The sequence below is a fragment of the Macaca nemestrina genome, chromosome 9 (genome assembly GCF_043159975.1).
Source record: "Macaca nemestrina isolate mMacNem1 chromosome 9, mMacNem.hap1, whole genome shotgun sequence".
NCBI classification, from domain to species: domain Eukaryota; kingdom Metazoa; phylum Chordata; class Mammalia; order Primates; family Cercopithecidae; genus Macaca; species Macaca nemestrina.
In genome coordinates this window covers 95279222-95300017 of record NC_092133.1, presented here as the reverse complement: position 1 = coordinate 95300017, position 20796 = coordinate 95279222, and the positions used below count along the sequence as shown (strand labels likewise).

The 20796-nt window shown below is 37.6% G+C and overlaps 1 protein-coding gene and 1 non-coding gene across 2 annotated transcripts in view; one reads left to right on the top strand and one right to left on the bottom strand.

The window, feature by feature from the left end:
• Positions 1 to 20796, bottom strand: part of LOC105463226 (zinc finger protein 33A) — a 52966-nt gene that overhangs the window by 7176 nt on the left and 24994 nt on the right. Inside the window, 1 exon segment of the mRNA XM_011710209.3 lies at positions 17472 to 17552. Coding sequence (XP_011708511.3) covers positions 17472 to 17552 — 81 coding nt within the window.
• LOC112423400 (U6 spliceosomal RNA) lies at positions 8760 to 8865 on the top strand. The gene has a single exon (XR_003013875.2). It is a non-coding gene; the product is annotated as a U6 spliceosomal RNA (small nuclear RNA).

Below are 20796 nucleotides of genomic sequence, written 5' to 3'. Positions count from 1 at the left end.
ACCCACATATGCAAAGGAACCATCACGAACCTGGGAAAACTGTTCAGCAACAGTTTTCTCCAAAACATATCTTAATAAAACTACTAGATGTTAAAATTGAAGAAAATGTAGTCTGGACAAAAAGACAAAGTCTGCAAACTTTTACTTTGAGTCTTGAAATCAGGTAATCTTATCCATACAACTCAGCTTTTATTTTTGAAAGTTTGTTATTCTAGTTCCTGTGTATTTCCACATAAAGTTTAGAATTACATACTCAATTACTACAAGAAATCCTGCTAATTACTACATGGAATTATATTATTTTAAATCTGTAAGTCATGTAAACAACAAAACATGTCAGCAATATTGAGCTTTCTGACATAAGCAGGGAGTTCCATTTGTTTAGGTCTTCAATTTCTCTCTGCAGCGGATTGTTTCCAGTGTGGCCTTTCACATCTTTTGCCAGACATAACTATAAAAAAAATATATTTTTGATACTATTGCAAAGAGAACTTTCAAAAATTTCAATTTCCAATTGATCATTGTTAATATATAGAAGTAAAATTCATTTTTACATATTTTTCTCCTGCCACCTAGCTATACTTAATAATTCTAGTCATTCTTTTTCCCATATCTTGGGAGACTCCATTAGATTTCCTACATAGATAACCGTATCTTTTGTGAATAAAGGCATTTCTACTTCTCTTCCACTCTAGTCTCCTTTTTTTTTCTTCCCTGGTTATACTAGGTAGTATGTATTATACTATCAAGTATGAATGGACATCCTTGTCATGTTCCTGATATTGGAAAGAAATCATTCCATTTTTCACAATTATATACAATGTCAATTGTACACTGTCTATAGATGACTTTTATCAGATTAAAGAAAGTTATCTTCTATTCTTCATTTGAGAGTTTTAATCAGAAATAGATAATACATTTTGTCAAATGCTTTCTCTGCATATACTGAAATGGTCATATGGGTTTGACTTTTTTCTATTTTTTTTTCTTTTTAATACAGGGCAGAGATGACTACATAATTGATGGGGACAGTGCAAAATAAAAATGTGAGGTCAGTTACTAAAAATGTATAAAAAGAAGTATAGTAAAAGGTAAATTATGTTTTTCTTTTAATATATTTTATTACTTGTAAAATGTAATAGGTATAATAGTAATATATATAACATAAATTTGCAAATAACAAAAAAGTTTTGTTATAATAACTTTAAATGATACAATAATTACTAATAGTTTTTTACTATGATATCTTGATGGTAAGATTTTCTGGCACTCTTGGCAAATTCATTTATTAAGTCATCAAAATTTATATTTTCAGCAACTTCATTTTCAATATATAATTGAAATTCATGGCAAATGCAAGATAAGTAATTTTTGCTAGTTTTTAATTTTGAGAAGGTTGATTTTTCAGCTGATGCAATCATTAGGAACCTGTTGGTTCTTTATACGTTGTGACAATATGGGCTAAATTTCTGATTTCTGATACATTATTGCAAAATAAAAATTAAAAAAATACAAGTTTTGGTATATGTAGACAAAGACTGGAGTAGCAGTTCTCTGAAATTAATTCTTCATCACTATTAGTGTTGTACAAAGCTGAATTCTATTTTACATGTAAATTTATACAATGGCATTTTAATGTTTCCTCTGACATTTCCTACATCTTTTACAAGAAACCAAAATGGCTTCATGATTTGCATATAATTGGAAACAGCTGTTTATGCAGTTTATTGCTATATTTTCAAATGCAAAAAAAAAATATTTTTAAAATTCACTTCTTTGTTAATACTTGATTCATCCAATATTTTATATGAAAATCATGTTCTCTCCCATCAAATGAAATTCCTGTTTCTAAGCCTGTGGATATTTGCTTTGCAATGTTGCAGCAGTTCTTGAGACCAAAGAATCTACACTCCAAAGAATTCTAGTAACTGCCTAGTGTGCCTTAACACAATGTGCACAAGTATGCTTTTATATTCCAATACTTTACTGACAATGATGACTGCCTGAAAGTTGGAGGTTGCTGTCCCAGTATTCAGCCCAGAAAATTAGTATTTCCTAAGAATGTCAGACGGACAGGCTTAGGGAAGACACAGCAAGCTAGTCTCACACTGTGAGTCCTCTCCAGGGTGCAACTGTTCGTGAGTTTACTGCTGCTGCAACCAATGCAGACAAAGATCATAGCCTTGGCCACCCACACACAATTCCAGGACACTCCCAAGTCATACTGGGAGTGACCAACAGCTTAGTAGGGCACTGCCTCTCAAGTATCCTGTCTACTTGCACACATAGTCCAGTGTCCATCAGACTTCAAACACAAATCACAAGTTCAAAGATCAAACTGTGAAGAACTTAAAGATGGCAACAACAGGGCATTAAGCCAAGTATAGGATCCCTTCTTACAAGAGTGCAGCAACATGTGACTGCACAGGTCACCTAGCCATGAAGTTGGCTTAGACACAGGGAATTATACTGACTGCTTTCCAAATGTTGAAAAAGCCTGCCAGGGATTAACCACACTTGGTCATGAGGTATTAATAACCTTGTTACACACCACTGGTTTCCAATCCCTAGAGTTTTCAAATTTACGTTCATGAAGGACACTGGTCTATAGCTTTCTTTCCTTGCATGTCTTTGTGTGGTTTTATTATTAGGGCAATGCTGGACTCAAAGAATGATTTAGGAAGTACTCCCTCTTCCTGAATTTTCTGGAAAAGTTTGTGTAGAAGTGGTGCTATTAATCGTTTGCTGGAATTCACTACTAAAGCATCTAGGGACCTGGGTTTTTCTTTGTGGAAAGGTTATCTATTTGTTTTGGAGTAAGTGGTAGTAGCTGTTTATCCGAAAGAAACTTCATCAAAATCGTCAAATTGATAACTTACAGGTATAGTATTTCCTCACTTCCTTCATAGTATCTATAGAATCTTCAGTGATTCATCATTCTTATTTTTGATACTGATAATCTGTTCCACCTAGAAGTTTATCCATTTTATCGATCTTCTCAATGAAACAGCTTTTGGTTTCACTGATTTTCTCAACTGTTTTTCTGTTTTTACAGATTATATTGTTCTCCGTTTTGCTTTTTGTTATTTCCTTTCTTCTACTATTATACGGATTTGTCTTCTACATTCTCCAAGTGGAAATAGCTAAGACCCCTGATTTAGACCTTTCTTATTATCCAAGTTAAACTTCATACATGTGTATAGCAGATATATATATATATATGCATAAATACATGCACATATGAAATTCCCTATATGTGAAATTTACACATTAATATATATTACACATAATACATTATATCCCATATATGAGAAACTTTATATGCATTTACATATGGTAGATATATACGTACATAATACAAACACAATGCTTATTTGTGTTGCATAAGAAAGATCTCAAATCAATGACTTCAGGTGCTTCCACCTTAAAAAGCTAGAAAAAAGCAAAAGCAAGTAGAAAAAAGGAGTAAGGATCAAAATGGAAAACAATGAAATCAATGAGTATTATATGTATTTTATATTTCCTATAAATTTCCTATATGTAAATTTCCCATAAATTCTGTTATAACCCAAAGTTCAAAATACTTCCTAATTCCCCCTTCAAACTCTTCTTTGAAGCATCCATTATGTAGAAGCATATTCAGTTTCCAACTATTAGGGATTTTATAGATACTTCTGTCATTGATTTTTAATTTAACTAAACTTAAACCCCTTATCGTGGGAGAAAATATATGACTTCAATCCTTTTACATTTATTAAGATTTGCTTTATAATCAAGAATGTGATTTACCTTTGTTGATATATTCATTCATCTGTCCTTGAAAAGAATGTATATTCCACTGTTTTATTTGGGGAGGAGGGTGCAGAAGAATATTTTATAAATGTCAATTAAGTTATTTAGGGTTAAGTCTATTATACCTTTGCTCCTTTTCCATTTCCTGTTTTATCAATTATTAAAAGGATGCTAAAACCTCTGATTGTAACTGTGGATCTATTTATCCTTCCAGGTCTATCAGATTTTGCCTCAAATATTTTGTAAATCTGTTACTAACCTAAAGTTGAGGATTGTTAAATCCTCTCGATGAACTGATCTCTATCAATATGAAAAAAAATCTTCATCACTAGTATTCCTGGTTCTGAAAGCTACTTCATCGGGCTGTCAGATTTTCCCATTCTTTTTATCTATTTGTCTTTGAATCTAACATGTTTCCTTCATAGGCAGCATGATTGGATCTTATTTTTATTCATCTTATCCAGAAATATCTGCCTTTAAATGGGGTGTCTTAGACCATTTATATTTTCTGTGATCATCAATGTTTATAAAAGCTTTAATCAGTGTACTTTTCAGTAATAGTACATACATGGGTCTTCCAATAGTATATACTTTACTTCTTTTTCATAGCCTTTTTAGGCTATGATTGTCATATATTTTAAACATATGTTATAAACCCCACAATACATTTGATGTTTTGTAAAAAGTGAGTATCCTTTCTACAGATTTACATAAAGAAAAATATCTTGTCTATATATCCAAGTAGTCAACATTTCCTGTCCTTCAGCCCCCTAGGTAGATCCAGATTTCCATCAGACATCAGAACACCTCTTGTGGTGCAGGTCTGCTGGAGAGGAAATCTTTCAGCTTTGTTTATCTGGAACGTCCTTATTTCTTCACTGTTTCTTATAGCTATTTTTACGGAGTATACAACTCTACATTGAATTTTTTTGCTTTTAAAACTAAAAATAATGTTCTACTATTTTCTCTGTTGCCTCATTTAAGGAGAAATCTGCTATCATCATTACCTTTGTTCCTCCATAAAACATGTCCTTTATCTCTGGCTGCTTTGAGGATTTCATTTTAACACTGATTTAGAGCATTCTGGTTATGATTCATGAGGCTTGGTGTAGTTTTCTTCATGCCTCTTGTGCTCAGGGTTTGATGATCAGTAGGTTCCCATCACATTTGGAAATTTTTTCATCATTCTCAAAATAATGTTTTCTGTTCTTTTCCCACTTTCCTTTTACAGACTCCAATTCCATGTGTGTTAGAGACTACTTGAAGTTCCCCTAAAGCTCACAGGGGCTTGTTTTTTTTTTTTCTTTTTTTGAGACACAGTCTCACTCTGTCCCCAGGCTGGAGGGCAGTGGTGCCATCTCGGCTCACTGTAACCTCTGCCTCCCATGTTCAAGTGATTCTCCCGCCTCAGCCTCCCGAGTAGCTGGGACTACAGGCGCCTGCCACCATGCCCGGCTAATTTTGTTATTTTTAGTAGAGACAGGGTTTCACCATGTTGGCCAAGATAATCTCGATCTCTTGACCTCGTGATCCACCTGCCTTGGCCTCCCAAAGTGCTGGGATTACAGACATGAGTCTCCGCACCTGGCCCAAGGTCTTGCTTATTTTTCAAATATGCTTTTTCTCTGTTTTATTTGGATGGCTTCTATTACTGTGTGTTTAAGTTCACTCATCTTTTTCTTCTGCAATGTTTAAACTGCCATCAGTTCTTGTCCTATGTGTTCTTTTTTCGGGGCAGGAGAGGAGACAGGGTCTCACTCCGTCACCCAGGGGCAGTGCAGAGGCGCAATCTCGGCTCATTAAAACATCCACCTCCCAGGCTCAAGTGATCCTCCCACCTCAGCCTCCCAAGTAGCTAGGACCAAAGGCATGCACCAAAACACCCAGCTAATTTTTTTGTTGTTGCATTTTTGCTACAGATGAGGTTTCACCATGTTGCCCAGACTGGTCTCAAACTCCTGAGCTCAGGAGATCCACCTGCCTTGGCCTCCCAAAGTGCAGGGATTACAGATGTGAGACACCAATGGCTGGCCATGTATTTTTCATCTCAAGCATTACAGTTTTCATTTCTAGAAATCTGATTTCTATCTTTTCTATTATACTGAATTTTGGTGTGGCGTTTTTTTTTTTTTTAATCTTTCGTGTCTCTACTTAAGTTTTAGAACATATAGAACCCAGTTTTAATACTCTTTTCAAAGAACTTGTCAGTTAATTCTACTATCTATGGCAATTCTGAGTCCATTTCAATTTCCTGGTTAGTCTCTTTGAGAAAGCTCATGTTTTCCCATATGTCTGTAAGTCTGGTAATATTTCAATGGATGGGAGACTGAGAGTTTTACTTGGTTGGATGCTGGGTACTTTTGACTTCCTGTAAGTATTTTTGTGCTTTGTTCTAGGATACACTAAGTCATCTGGAAACAATGTGATACTTTCAGGTCTTGCTTTTATTATTTGTTAGGCAAATCTGGAGGAATGCTCAGTTTGGGGAACATTACTCCTCACCACCGAGAAAAGACCTTTCTAAATACTCTACCCAGTACTCTGAATTATGAATTTTTCCACTCTGGCTGGCAGGATCAGTCCTTTTCCAGGCCCTATGCGAGTACTGTGTACTGTTTCCTCTGCTTCTTTTCAAAACTCATTTCACTCATTTCCTCATATACATGAGCTGATTAACACTTTGCTGAACATTCATGGAGGCCCCTTTGCAGATCTCCAGACCTCTCTGTGTGTGCATCTATCTTCTGCAAGCCACCAGCACTCCTCAACCCCCACAACTTCAAGTTCTAGGAAAGAATTGCCAAAAGGCCTTAAGCCAGCTTCCTCTACCACCCCAATGAAAATATCCAGCCCAGTCATGGCAGTCTGAGAATAGTGGAGTACAATGCCCACCTAGCTCATTGAGAACAGATTCCAAAATAAACCAAGAAGACCAGAGACTACTGCCCCAACCCAGATCTTTGATCATAAAGCACAGTATCACCCACCCAAAGAAAAGCAAAACACTGCTGTAGCCTCCAGATTCAGAATAATGGAGCAGGACTCTGACCTAGGGCCACCTGTAAGGACAGAGAGTTCCAAAATTCTCCTCCAGAAAACTCACTTTGTTCAGAACAGAGTGTGGGTGAGTGCAAGCCTGAGGCCACCCTCAAAAAGAATGGAAATTCAATGATAACCAATTAAGAAGAGGGTGGCAGTTCTACGACAGCAACAAGCTAAACCACAGACCAAATGAAAGTTTACTGGAGAGAGCAAGGAAAAGAGATGGCTAAGAAGAGACATCCAGGGCAATTAGATGTGTTCTTATCTACCAGAAACGCTCATACAAATACATACACAGATTTTCTACAGTAATGATTTTTAAATTTATATTTTCTAGGAGTTGACTTTCAGAATAGCAACATAAAAAGCAAACTCAAAGCCTCAAAGGCAACCCTCTAGAAGGAACCCAAATTTAACAAGAGCAATCTAAGAGCAACATATGGTCCAGGACAGTGTTGAAAACAAATAGAGCAACACGTCAACAATCAGTAGTGGCTATCAGCCAAGTGTAACACCAATAGACGCAGACAGGCTAACACAGCAATCACAGAAAGAGACATTCAAAGACAGCACTGTTAACACCACTGCCATCCTAAAGGCAGTGTGCATTTCCAAGGCGGAGCCCTCTGACAAGCAACATCAGTGAGAATCCAATGGGAGTGAAAAAGCTTCTCTCAAATAGTACAGTCAAGTCACCTAAATAAGAAACAACAAGTCTAGAGAGAACAGAGGAACCAGTATCTACAGAAAGCACAAAGTATTCTCTAAAATGTCTACTCTTCAATTAAAAAATTACAAGACATACAAAGAAACAGGAAACTGTCACCTATATACAGGAAAAATGGCAGGCTACAGCAACTGCCCTTGGAAAGATCCAGATATCAGACTTAGCTGACCTCAAAGCAGGTATTATAAATATGTTCAGACCGGGCACGGTGGCTCACACCCATAATCCCAGTACTTTGGGAGGTCAAGGCAGATGGATCACCTGAGGTCAGGAGTTCAAGACCAACCTGGCCAGCATGGTGAAGCCCCATCTCTACTAAAAACACAAAAATTAGCTGAGCATGGTGGCAGGCACTTGTAATCCCAGCTACTCTGGAGGTTGAGGCAAGAGAATGTCTTGAACTTGGGAGGCGGAGGTTGCAGTGAACTGAGATCATGCCTCTGAACTCCAGCCTGGGTGACAGAGCGAGACCGTATCAAAATAAAAAATAAAAATAAATATGTTCATAAGGAAACACTACTTAGAAAAGGGAGGTATGATGACACCTCATCAAACAGAAAAATATCACTAGGAAGACAGAAAAGAATACAATGAAAATTCTGGATTCAAAAATTATAACTGCAATGGAAAACTCACTTGAATGACTCAACAAAAGATTGGGCTGGGCAGGGTGGCTCATGCCCAAAATCCCAGCACTTTGGGAGGTCGAGGGAGGCGAATCACCTAAGGTTAGGAGTTCAAGACCAGCATGACCAACATGGTGAAACCCCGTCTCTACTAAAAATACAAAAAAATTAGCTGAGCGTGGTAGTGCATGCGTCTGTAATCCCAGCTACTCTGGAGGCTGAGGCAAGAGAATCACTTGAACCCAGGAGGCAGAGGTTGCAGTGAGCCGAGATAGTGCCACTGCACTCCAGCCTGGGCAAAAAGAGAGAAACTCCATCTCAAAAAAAAAAAAAAAAGAAAGAAAGAAAGAAAAGAAAGGTTGTAGCTGGCAAAATAATGAGTAGACCTGAAGATGGATCAATAGAGATTAAGTAATCTAAAGAACAGCGAGAAATAAGAGTGATGAAAAATGAAGAAACCCTCAAAAAAATGAGGAACACCACTAACTACACCAATATATTCATAACAGAAGTACCAGAACAAGTGGAGAAATATCAAGCAGCAGAAAAAATATTCAAACAAATGAATGGCTATGCTCACTTTGCAACACATATACTAAAACTGGGACAATACCAATAAGATTAGCACAGTAGCTACACAAGAATGACACGCAAGTTCGTGAAGCGTTCCATTTAAAAAAAAAAAAAAGGCCAAAATCATGCAAATTTGTTGATGAAGAGAAAATCTTGAAAGCATCAAGAGAAATACAATTCCTCACATGCAAGGGAATGTCCTAAGATTAACATATGGCTTCTCATCAGAGACAGTAGAGGCGAGGAGGAGGCAGGGTGACATATTCAGTGTACTGAAAAAAAAATTTTTTTTAATCACCTGTCACCTAAAATAGCAGAACTATTTGCAAAACAGAGGGTGAAAATTAAAAATCCTCAAATTAAAAAACAAATAGAAACCAAAAAAACTTGAGAATCCATTGCCAGTAGACTAACCATAAAAGAAAGAAAAGAAGTTCTTTAGGGTGAAAACAAGAGATTCCAAACACTAGTTCAAATCCACAATTATTGTGGGAAAAGGCAGTGATACGAGAGAGTAAAAAAGGCACATTTTCTCTCCTTTCTTTTCCTACCGAATTTAATATGCAAATATGTATAAGTCAATGTTTATAACTGTACTGTTGAACCTATAACATATAGAAACGCCATATATTTAACAAATAAGGCAGGCCAGGCACGGTGGCTCACGCAGTAATACCAACACTTTGGGAGGCTGAAGCAGGAGAATCACTTAAGCCTAGGAGTTCAAGATCAGCTTAGGCAACATACTGAGACCCCATCGCTAAAAAAAAATTTGTTTAAGCAGCTGGGCATAGTGGTGCACACCTATAGTCTCAGCTACTCAGGAGGCTGAGTTGGGAGTATTGTTTGAGTCCAGGAGGTTGAGGCTGCAATGAGCTGCAATCCTACCACTGCACTCCAGCCTCAATGACTCAGAGAGACCCTGTTTCAAAAACACAAATACACTGATAAACAAGTAAACAAATAATAAAACAAACAAAAAAAAGAATAAAGCAAAAAAATAGAGTGGCTGGGTGTGGTGGCTCATGCCTGTAATCCCAGCACTTTGGGAGGCCAAGGCAGGCAGATCACCTGTGGTCAGCAGTTTGAGACAGCCTGGCTAACACAGCAAAACCCTGTCTCTACTAAAAACACAAAAATTATCTGGGTGTGGTGGTGCATGCCTGGAATCCCAGCTACTCAGGAGACTGAGACAGGAGAATTGCTTGAACCTAGGAGGCTGGAGGTTACACTGAGCCCAGATAGTGCCACTGCACTCCAGCCTGGACAACAAAGTGAGACTCCATCTCAGGGGGCAAAAAAAAGACTGAGGAACAAATCTGTGCTGGAGTAAGGAAATTACACTAGATGGTAACTCTGAATCCACACGAACAAATAAATTGAAGCAGAAATGATGAATAAGAAGGTTAGTATAACAAACTCTATGAATAGATACTTCCTATCTTTCAGCTTCTTTAAAAGGCATCAACACATGAACACAGGGAAGAGAACAACACACAACTAGGGCCTGTTGAGGGGTTGGGGGCGAGGGGAGGAAACTTAGGATGGGTCAACCACCATGGCACACATATACCTATATAACAAATCTCCACGTTCTGCACATATATCACAGAACTTTAAAAAAAAAAAAAAAAAAAAAAGACATCAAATGACATAGTAACAATTACAGATTGAGTATCCCTTATCTGAAATGCTTGTCATCAAAAGTGTTTCTGACTTTAGATTTTTTCTAAATTTTGGAAAGTTTACATTATACTTACTGGTTGAGCTTCCCAAATCCAGAAATCTAAAATCTGAATTACTCCAACAAGCATTTTCTTTGAGCATTTTGAGCATGTTGGCACTCAGTTTCAGATTTTGGAGCATTTGAGATTTTCGGATTTGGGATGCTCAGCCTGTATAACAATGTATTGTTGGGTTTTAAATATATATGTAATACATATAAAAATAACAAATGGAGAAGACGAAGTACAGCTATATACAAGTAATGTTTCTGTATTTTACTAGAGTTAAGGAGTACAAATCTGAAGTAGATTTTGATAAGGTAAGACTTATTAGGTAAGTTCTAGAGCAACCACTAGGTAAATAAATTTTCAAAGGGACATAGTAATTTTAAAAAAATGTTATACTAAAACATATTCATTTCATGTTGTGTACACATAACATAGAGAGTAGAATGAGAGACACTGGAGACTTGGAGGGGTGGGGAGGAGGGTGAAGGGTAAGAAATTACTTGATGGCTGCAATGTATACTATTCTGCTGATGGCCACACTAAAAGCCCAGACTTCACCTCTATGTGACATGTCTGGGTAACAAAACTGCACTTGTACCCTCAAAACCTATAAAAATAATAAAATAAAATACATTCATGTCATGTAAAAGAAAGCAGAAGTAAAAGGAATAGAGCACCAAAAAAGCAGGAGACCGAAATGGCAAACAAAAATGGCAGAGGTAAATCCAACTACAGATGCTCCTTGACTTACGATCAAGTTACATCCTGATAATAGTCAAATTAGTTGAAAATACTGTTTTTCCACTTAAAATCGGAATACATTCCAGTAAAGTCAGAAAAAATAGTTAAGTTGAACCTTTATAAATCCTGAACATACAAAGGGGTTTCAACCCAATAAACCCAATAAAAAAAGTTAAATTTTTCAACTTGAAACGTTAAAAAAATCATAAGTCAAACCACTGTAAGTCAGCAACCATCTGTATAACAATAATAACAGGAAAAAGGGAATGATTTGAAAATCCAATCAAAAAGCAACAATTCTCAGGTTGTTGAAAGTGTGAAAATCCAAACATCTGTTGTCTATAAGAGATAGATACAAACAGGTTGAAAATTTGAAAACAGAAAAAGACAGATCTGGCACATGACACCTTTAGGCTGGAGTAGCTATACTAATATCACACAAAATACACTTTAATACAAAAATTTTCCTAAGGATAAAGAGGGGAATTTTATTAATATAACAATAAAAGGGTCAATCAATAAAGAAGACATAACAATTCTAAGCATATGTACTACTAACAGAGCCTCAAAGTATGTCTAGCAAAAACTGACAGAATTAAAATAAAAAATATACAAGTCTACAATACTTACTGCAAACTGTAATATCCCATTTTCAATAATGGTTAGGACAACTGGGCACAATGTAAACATGGAAACAGAAGATACAGATGACATTCTAAAGCAACCAGATCTAAGAGATATAGACAGAACATTCCACTCGAAAACAGTGGAATAGGTATTCTTCAAAAGTACACATGAAACATTCCCCAGAATAAATTTAAAACGATTCTCTGACCACAGTGGAAATTACAAATCAGTAAGACAAAGGAATTTTGAGAAGGCACAAATTATATAACACATTCCAAAGTTTAAAAAAAAAAAAAAAGAGTCAAAGAAGAAAAAGAAGGGAAATCAGAAAAAATGCTTTGAGATAAAAATGAAGACATACTCAAACTTATGGAACACAGATAAAGCAATTCTTAGAGAGAGATCTGTAGTTGTAATAACCATATTAAAAAAGATCTCAAATCAATAAACTAATTTTCCACCTTAAAACACTTGGACAGGAGCAGCAATACAAACCCAAAGCAAGCAGAAGGCAGGAAAGCAGAAAGATTATAGAGTAAAAATTAATGAATTAGAGAACAGAAAAACAATAGCTGATTCCTGGAAAAGATCAACAAAATATACAAACCTCTAACTAGACTGACGTTGAAAAAAAAAGAGAGAATATTCAAATTACCAAATGTAGGGATTAAAGATGTATTACTACTACTCTTACAGAAATAAAAATAATTACAAAGAATATCATGAACAATGTATGCCAACAAATTATTTAACTTCAACAAAATGGAAAAATCCATAAAACAAAAACAACTAAAACCAACTCAACAAGAAAAAGAAAAATCTGAAAAGACCTATACAAGTAAAAAGATTGAAGTTGTAAATTTAAAACTCCCCATTACAGGTGGGATGCAGTGGCTCATGCCTGTAATCCTACCACTTTGGGAGGCCAAGGCAGGCAGATCACTTCAACTCAGGAGTTTGAGACCAGCCCAGACAACATGGTGAAACCCCATCTCTACAAAAAAAAAAAATACAAAAAATTAGCTGGGTGTGGTGGCATATGCCTGTATTCCAGCTACTTGGGAGGCTGAGGTGGGAAAATTGCCTGAGCCTGGGAAGTTAGGCTGCAGTGAGCCATGACTGCACCACTGCACTCCAGTCTGGGCATACAGTGAAGCCCTGTCTCAAAAAAGACAAAACACAGACAAGAAAACTTACCATTACGGAAACAAAAACAAAACCCAGGTCCGTATGTGTTCACTGGAGAATTTTATCAAACATTTAAAAAGAATTATCAATGACTCAAAAACTCCAAAAGAATAAGAAACACTTGCCAGTTCATTCTATGATCCCAATACTACCCTGGTACCAAAATCAGACATGAAAAAAACTACAGATCCATGTGTCATGACCTACAAATCCTCAACAAAATACTAGCAAATTTCATCCAGTAGTATATAAAAAGGATTACATACAATGATGAAGTGGGATTTATCCTAGTAATGAAAGTTTATCATTTGAAAATCAATCAATACACCACGTTAAGTAGAAAAGAAATAACCACGTGATCATCTCAGTATATAGAGAAAAAGTATTTAACACAATCCAATGCCCATCGTCTCTATAAAAACAATCAGCAAACCAGGAAAAGAGTTAAACTTCCTCAGCCTGATTAAAGGCATCTACAAAAAGTCCACCACTAACATCACACTAAATAAAGAAAGGTACAATGATTTTACTCTAAGAACAAAAAGAAGACAAGAATGTCCTCTTGCTGGTTACACATCATACAGGAGATTCTAGTCAAGAAAAGCAAGGGGAAGGGGAATTCACATTTAAAAAAAAAAAGTGAAACTATATTTGCAGTTGACTGCTGGTGCATATAGAAAATCTTAAAGAATCTGCTAAAACACTATTAAAACTAATAAAAGAGTTCAACAATGTTGCAGGGTGCAAGTTCACTAACAACAAACAATCATAAATGAAAATTTAAAAAGAATTCCAACCAGGCATAATGGCTCAAGCCTGTAATCCCAGCACTTTGGGATGCCGAGGTGGGTGGATCACCTGATGTCAGGAGGTTGAGACCAGCCCGGCCAACATGGTGAAACCCAGTGTCTACTAAAAATACAAAAAAGTTAGCCAGTCGTGGTGGCATGTGCCTATAGTCCCAGCTACTTGAGAGGCTGAGACAGCAGTATCACTTGAATCCCAGAAGAAGAGGTTGCAGTGAGCCAAGATCGCACCATCGCACTCCACCCTGGGCAGTTAAGAGCAAAACTCTGTCTCAAATAAATAAATAAATTCCATTTACAATAGCATCAAAAAGAATAAAATACTTATAACTTTCAGGAACTACAGAGCTTATAGTCTGAAAACCACAAAACAATGATGGAAGAAATTAAAGACAGCCTAAATAAATGGAAAGGCACTGAACAGCATTCATACGGTTAAGATGGCAATAACTGCCAAATTAATGTCTAAATTCAACACAATCCCTACCAAAATCCCATTTGCCTTTTTGAAGAAATTAACAAGCTGGTCTAAAATTTCATGTGGAAATTTAGGGAACTAAATATAATCAAAACAATCTTAAAAAAGAAGTAGAAAGTTAGAAGACACACATGTCTCAATTTGAAAATTTGCTACAAAATTGTAATAATCAAGATGGTATGATATTGGCATAGAGGTAAACATATGAAATAAAATTGAGAGTTCATAAATAAACACTACTATATATTCAGTTAATTTTCAACAATAATGCCAAGACAATTTAATGTTGAAAAATCACCTTTTCAGCTGGGCACAGTAGCTCACGCCTGTAATCCTAGCACTTTGGGAGGTTGAGGCAGGCAGATCACAAGGTCAGGAGTTCGAGACCAGCCTGGCCAATATGGTGAAACCTGGTCTCTATTAAAAATACAAAAAAGTTAGCTGAGTGTAGTGGTGCATGCCTGTAATCCCAGCTACTTGGGAGGCTTAGGCAGGAGACTAGCTTGAACCCAGGGGGCAGAGGTTGCAGTGAGCCAAGATCGCACTACTGCCCTCTAGCCTGGGTGACAGAGTGAGACTCCCTCTCAAAAAAAAAAGAAAAGAAAAAAGAAAAATCACCTTTTCAAGAAATGATGCTGAGACAACTGAATATCTGTATGCAAAGCAATCAAAACTATTCCTTTCCTCACACCATATACAAAAACTAATTGAAAATGGATCACAGGTCTACATTTAAAAGCCATTACTTAAAGAAAATACAAGAGTGGATCTTCATGCCCTGGGGATAGACAAAGCCCTTTTAGATAAAGTACCAAAAATACCAGCAACAAAAGAAAAAACAAATTAGACTTCATAGAATGAAAAACTCTTTTGCTACCAAGTACAAAGACAATAAAATGACAACCCACAAATGGGAGAAAAATATTGGCTAACAATGCACGTAATTAGGGACTGCTACACAGAATATGTAAAAAACTCTTTACAACTCAACAATAAAAGGACAAATAACACAACTACATAATGAAAAAACGAATTCATTCTATTTAAGCTTCTATCCTCCAACTTTGCTACAAATACTTAATAGTTTTGGGAGTTCTTTAGAATTTTCTCCTTAGGCAATCATGCCTGTATGAACAAATAAAGTTTTATTTCTTCCTTTCCCATCTGTATGCCTCTTATTTTGTTGTCTTATGGCATTACCCACAATTTCCAATGAGATGCAGAGTAAGAGTGAAGAGACAGGACATCTTGTTTCCTTATCTGAGGGAGAAAGTATCCAGTGTCTCACCACTCAGTATGATCTTAGCAGTAGGGTTCTTGTAGATTTTTGTAATCAAGTTGAGGAAGTTTCTCTCTATTCCTAGTTTGCTCAGTTTTATCATGAATGGGTATTGGATTTTATCAAATGCTTCTTGTCCATCAATTGACATGATATAGTTTTCTTCTGTAGCCTGTTGATGTGGCAGGTTACAGAAATTGATTTTTTTTTTCTTTCTGAGACAGAGTCTTGCTCTGTCACCCAGGCTGAAGTGCAATGGCACAATCTCAGCTCACTGCAACCTCCGCGTTCCAAGTTCTAAGCGATTCTCCTGCCTCAGCCTTCAGAGGAGCTGGGATTACAGGCACGCTCCACCACACTAGCTTTTAGTATTTTTAGTAGAGACAGGGTTTTACCACATTGGCCAGGCTAGTCTCGAACTCCTGACCTCAGGTGATCCATCTGCATCAGCATCCCAAAGTGCTGGGATTACAGGCATAAGCCAACGCACACACCCGGCCACATTAATTGCTTTTCAAACTCTGACCAGCCTTGAGTGGTCATGGCATCTAATTATTTTCATGCAATGTTGGATTCTATTTAGATTTTTGCATCTATATTCATGAGGAATATTAGTGTGTGGTTTTTCTTCTTTGCAAGGTCTTCATATGCTTTTAGGATTAGAGAAAAAACAGCCTTTTAAAAAAGTGTTAGGAAGGTTCCCTTTGCATCTCTTTTCTGAAAGACACTGTAGAGAACTGGTATATTTCTTCCTTAAATGTTGCACAGAAATCACCAATGAAACCAAAAAAGTCTGATAATTTATTTTCTTTCTTTCTTTCTTTTTCTTTTCTTTTAGGAAAGCTTTATGGATTCTATTTCTTTAACTGATATTGATCTGTTTGAATGGCTTATTTCTTCTGTGTAACTCTTGGTAATCTCCGAATTTCAAGGAATTACCCATTTCACTGAAGTCACGGGTTCAGCAGGAGCCAGTAATAACGCCATGCTGTACCAAAACCATCTAGCTGCATTACAAATGCAAAAAATAGTATCAATGAAGGACCCCCTTCAATGCAGGAGGAAATCCTAACCTTAATTACTTTGGAAAGAGACAGAAGTCTGTGAGATTAAAGGAAAATCTGCACATAAGTACTGTATTTTAGTTGATAACATTATAAAACTATTTTCCACATAGGCATGATTAATAATTCTGACAGTGCCATGCATGTATACAGGAAAAGAATAATGAAAGTAAATGGAAGGCCAGGCGCAGTGGCTCACACCTTTAATCCTAGCACTTTGGGAGGCCGAGGAAGGTGGATCACCTAAGATCAGGAGTTCAAGACCAGCCTGTCCAACATGGCAAAACTCCACCTCTTCTAAAAACACAAAAATTGGCTGAGCGTTATTGTACGCACCTGTAGCCCCAGCTACGGGGGAAGCAGAAGCAGGAGAAATACTTGAACCCAGGAGGTGGAGGTTGCCGTGAGCTGAGATCATGCCACTGCACTGCAACCTGGGTGACAGAGCAAGACTCCATCTCAGAAAAAAAAAAAAAGAAAGTAAATGGATGATGGATGGTTAGAGCCAGATTTCTTACTGTTGGATATGGTAATTTACAGGGAAGCAACAGAAGAAAGTTAGAATGATCCATATGGTAATGAAGAGTTGAAGGTATAAGTATAAACACATGTTTAGCTTAAGAGAGATACAGACGGTTACATGTAGAACTATTTACAAGTATATTACATGGTTTATACACATGTATATTTCCCTGTTCTGTCAGCTGAGATGGCCACACCCTACTGCTGCAAGCACACCCTTAGCCCCTATCTTGGTTTCTAATATCATTCTCAAATAAAAAGAACCAGGATTACCTGAAGAAATGATGGCTGATTTCAGAAAGGAAATACACAAGATGAGACTGGACCATCTTGTAGTGACAGAAAGAAAGTGCTCTAAAAAACAACAGCAATAAAATTCATAAATCTTCACTTCTGACACGTGAGTTGTGCAGAGTAACATTGTTCCAATGTGTACAATATGAAAAATAGGAAAAAGATGTAACTTTATAGTGGACAAACTCATTATGTTTGCCAAGACATTTAAGGCCAACATCAAAAGTCGTAAAACATGGTGACAGTATGCATGCTTGATATAATGTGACAAAAAAGGTACTTTACCACTGTGGCCCTTTTCCCCAAAACCTATAATCCCAGTCTTATCTTGAGAAAAACATCAGACACATTCCAATAAACGAGATTTATATATACCTCACCAGGACTCCTCTAAACTGTCAAGGTCATCCAAAACAAGGAAAGTCTGGGAACCACCATAGCCAAGAGGAGTCTAAAGAGACATGACAACTAAATGAAATGTGGTGCCCTGGAAGGGATCCTGGAACAAAGAAGGACATTAGGTAAAAATCAGCAGATCCTAAATAAAAATACGGACTTTAGTCAATAATCATGTACCAATGTTAGTTCAACAGCTGTTGCAAATGTACCATCTTAATATGTCAACAACAGCAGGAACTGGGTAATTCTACTATCTCCCCAATTTTTCTATAAGTCATGAAATAAAGTGAATGCTTGAAATCGACAAAGGAGATACGTAAATAGCCAACGAGTGCATAAAAAGATGTTCAACATCAGGCTGTGAGCAGTGGCTCAGGCCTCTACTTCCAGCATTTCGGGAGGCCGAGGCGGGTGGATCGTGAGGTCCGGAGTTCAAGTCCAGCCTGGCCAAGATGGTGAAACCCCGTCTCTACCAAAAATACAAAAATTAGCTGGACGTGGTGGTGGGCACCTGTAATCCCAGGTACTCAGGAGGCTGAGGCAGAGAACTGCTTGAACCCATGAGGCAGAGGGTGCAGTGAGCTGAGATCGCGCTACTGCACTCCAGCCCGGGTGACAGAGCAAGACTTCATCTCAAAAAGAAAAACAAAAAGATGTTCAACATCATTAGCCATTGGGAAATGCAAAAAACCACAATGAGATACCTCTTCACAACTACTGGATTAGTATAATAAATAATAATAATACTATTAAAAAGTGTTGGCAAACTGGAGAAACTGGAAAATTCATGCATTGCTGGCAGGATTGTAAAGTACTGTGGCTGCTATGAGAAACAATCAGGCAGTTCCCAAGAAAGTTGAACACAGAGACACCACATAACCAGCATTCTACTTCCAGGTATATATCTGAAATGACTGAAAATACATGTCCATGTGAAAACGTATACATGAACACTTACAGCAGAATTATTCATAATAGTCAAGAAGTAGAACTAAAACCAAATGTCCATCCACTGACAAATGGATACATAAAATGTAGTATATCTATACACCATGTTATATGGCCATAAAAAACAAGTGAAATATTGATAAATGAACCTTGAACATGTTATGCTAAGAGAAAGGAGCCAGGCAGAAAAGGTCACAGACAGTTCCATTTTTATGAAACATCCAGATTAGGCAAATCCACACAGAATATTCAATTTTGGTTACCAAGGGCTACAGGAAAGGGGAAAGAGAAAGTAATTGCTAACGGATATTGGCTTTGTTTCAGGGACGATGACAATGTTCTAAGAAACACTGTCAGCTGGGCGCGGTGCCTCATGCCTATAATACCAGCACTTTGGGAGGCCTATGTAGGCAGATCACTTGAGGTCAAGAGCTCCAGACCAGCCTGGCCAACAAGGTGAAACCCCTTCTCTACTAAAAACACAAAAAATTAGCTGGACATAGTGGTACACACCTGCAGTCCCAGCTACTCGGGAGGCTGAGGCAGGAGAATCGCTTGAACACAGGAGGTGGAAGTTGCAACGAGTCAAGATCGCGCCACTGCACTCCAGCCTGAGCGAAAGAGTAAGATTCTGTCTCAAAAAAACAACTGTCGGCCGGGTGTGGTGGCTCACGCCTGTAATCTCAGCACTTTGGGAGGCTGAGGTGCCTGGATAACCTGAGGTAGGAATGTGAGGCCAGCCTGGCCAACATGGTGAAAATATAAAAACAGCCGGGTGTGGTGGCATGCACCTGTAATCCCAGCTACTCAGGAGGCTGAGGCAGGAGACTTAGCTTGAGCCCGGGAGGCAGTAGTTGCAGTGAGCCAAGACCACACCACTGCACTCCAGCCTGGGTGAAAGAGCGAGACTCAACCTCAAAAAAAAGTAAAAAAAATTGTCTGGAAGGTTGCACAATCCTGCAAATACACTAACAATGATTGATTTATACACGTAAAATTTGGTGAAGAGTACAGTATGTGAATTATATAATTCTCATGAAAATTGTTTCTTATATACTTGTTTCCTGGTGTATAAATAACACACAACTGATAGTACGCACTGTTCTTATAGTCAACCACCTCACTAAACTGTTTTAATTTAAATCACTTCTGTGTAACATTTACTTCTGCTTGTACAGATATCAAATCGTCTGCACACAAAATGACAATTTGACTTCCCAACCTTCATGTTTCATTATTTTTTATTGTCTGTGTAATGGACAGTAGATCCTTTATGAGATTCAGTAAAACTGGCAATAAAAGAGATCCAGCATCTCTTATACAGAAAGTGGGCTGTGATTTTTCAACAAATAGTGTACAACATGATTTTGTCCATTACCTTTACTTTATTTTATTTTTTGAGATGGAATCTTGCTCTGTTGCCAGGCTGGAGTGCAGTGGCACCATCTTGGCTCGGTGCAACCTCCGCCTCCTGGGTTCAAGCAATTCTCCTGCCTCAGCCTCCCGAGTAGCTGGGACTATAGATGCACACCATCACACCTGGCTAATTTTTTGTATTTTAGTAAAGACAGGGTTTCACCATGTTGGCCAGGATGGTCTCCATCTCCTGACCTCGTGATCTGCCCGCCTCAGCCTCCCAAAGTGCTGGGATTACAGGCATGAGCCACTGCACTCGGCCTATTACCTTTATTAAAGGTTAAGAAGCAGAATTATTTATAATTGGTAGGCAATTTACAAAACTTTTTATTTGGAGACAATTCTTTTTCTTTTTTGGTGGGGGGCAAGGTCTCACTCTGTCACCCAGGCTGGAGTGAAATGGTACATCACCGCTTACTGCAGCCTTGACCTCCTGGACTCAAGCGTTCCTCCCACCTCAGCCTCCCAAGTAGCTGGGACAGCAGGCATGCACCACTACACCTGGCTAATGTCTTTATTTTTTGTAGAGATGGAGTTTCAC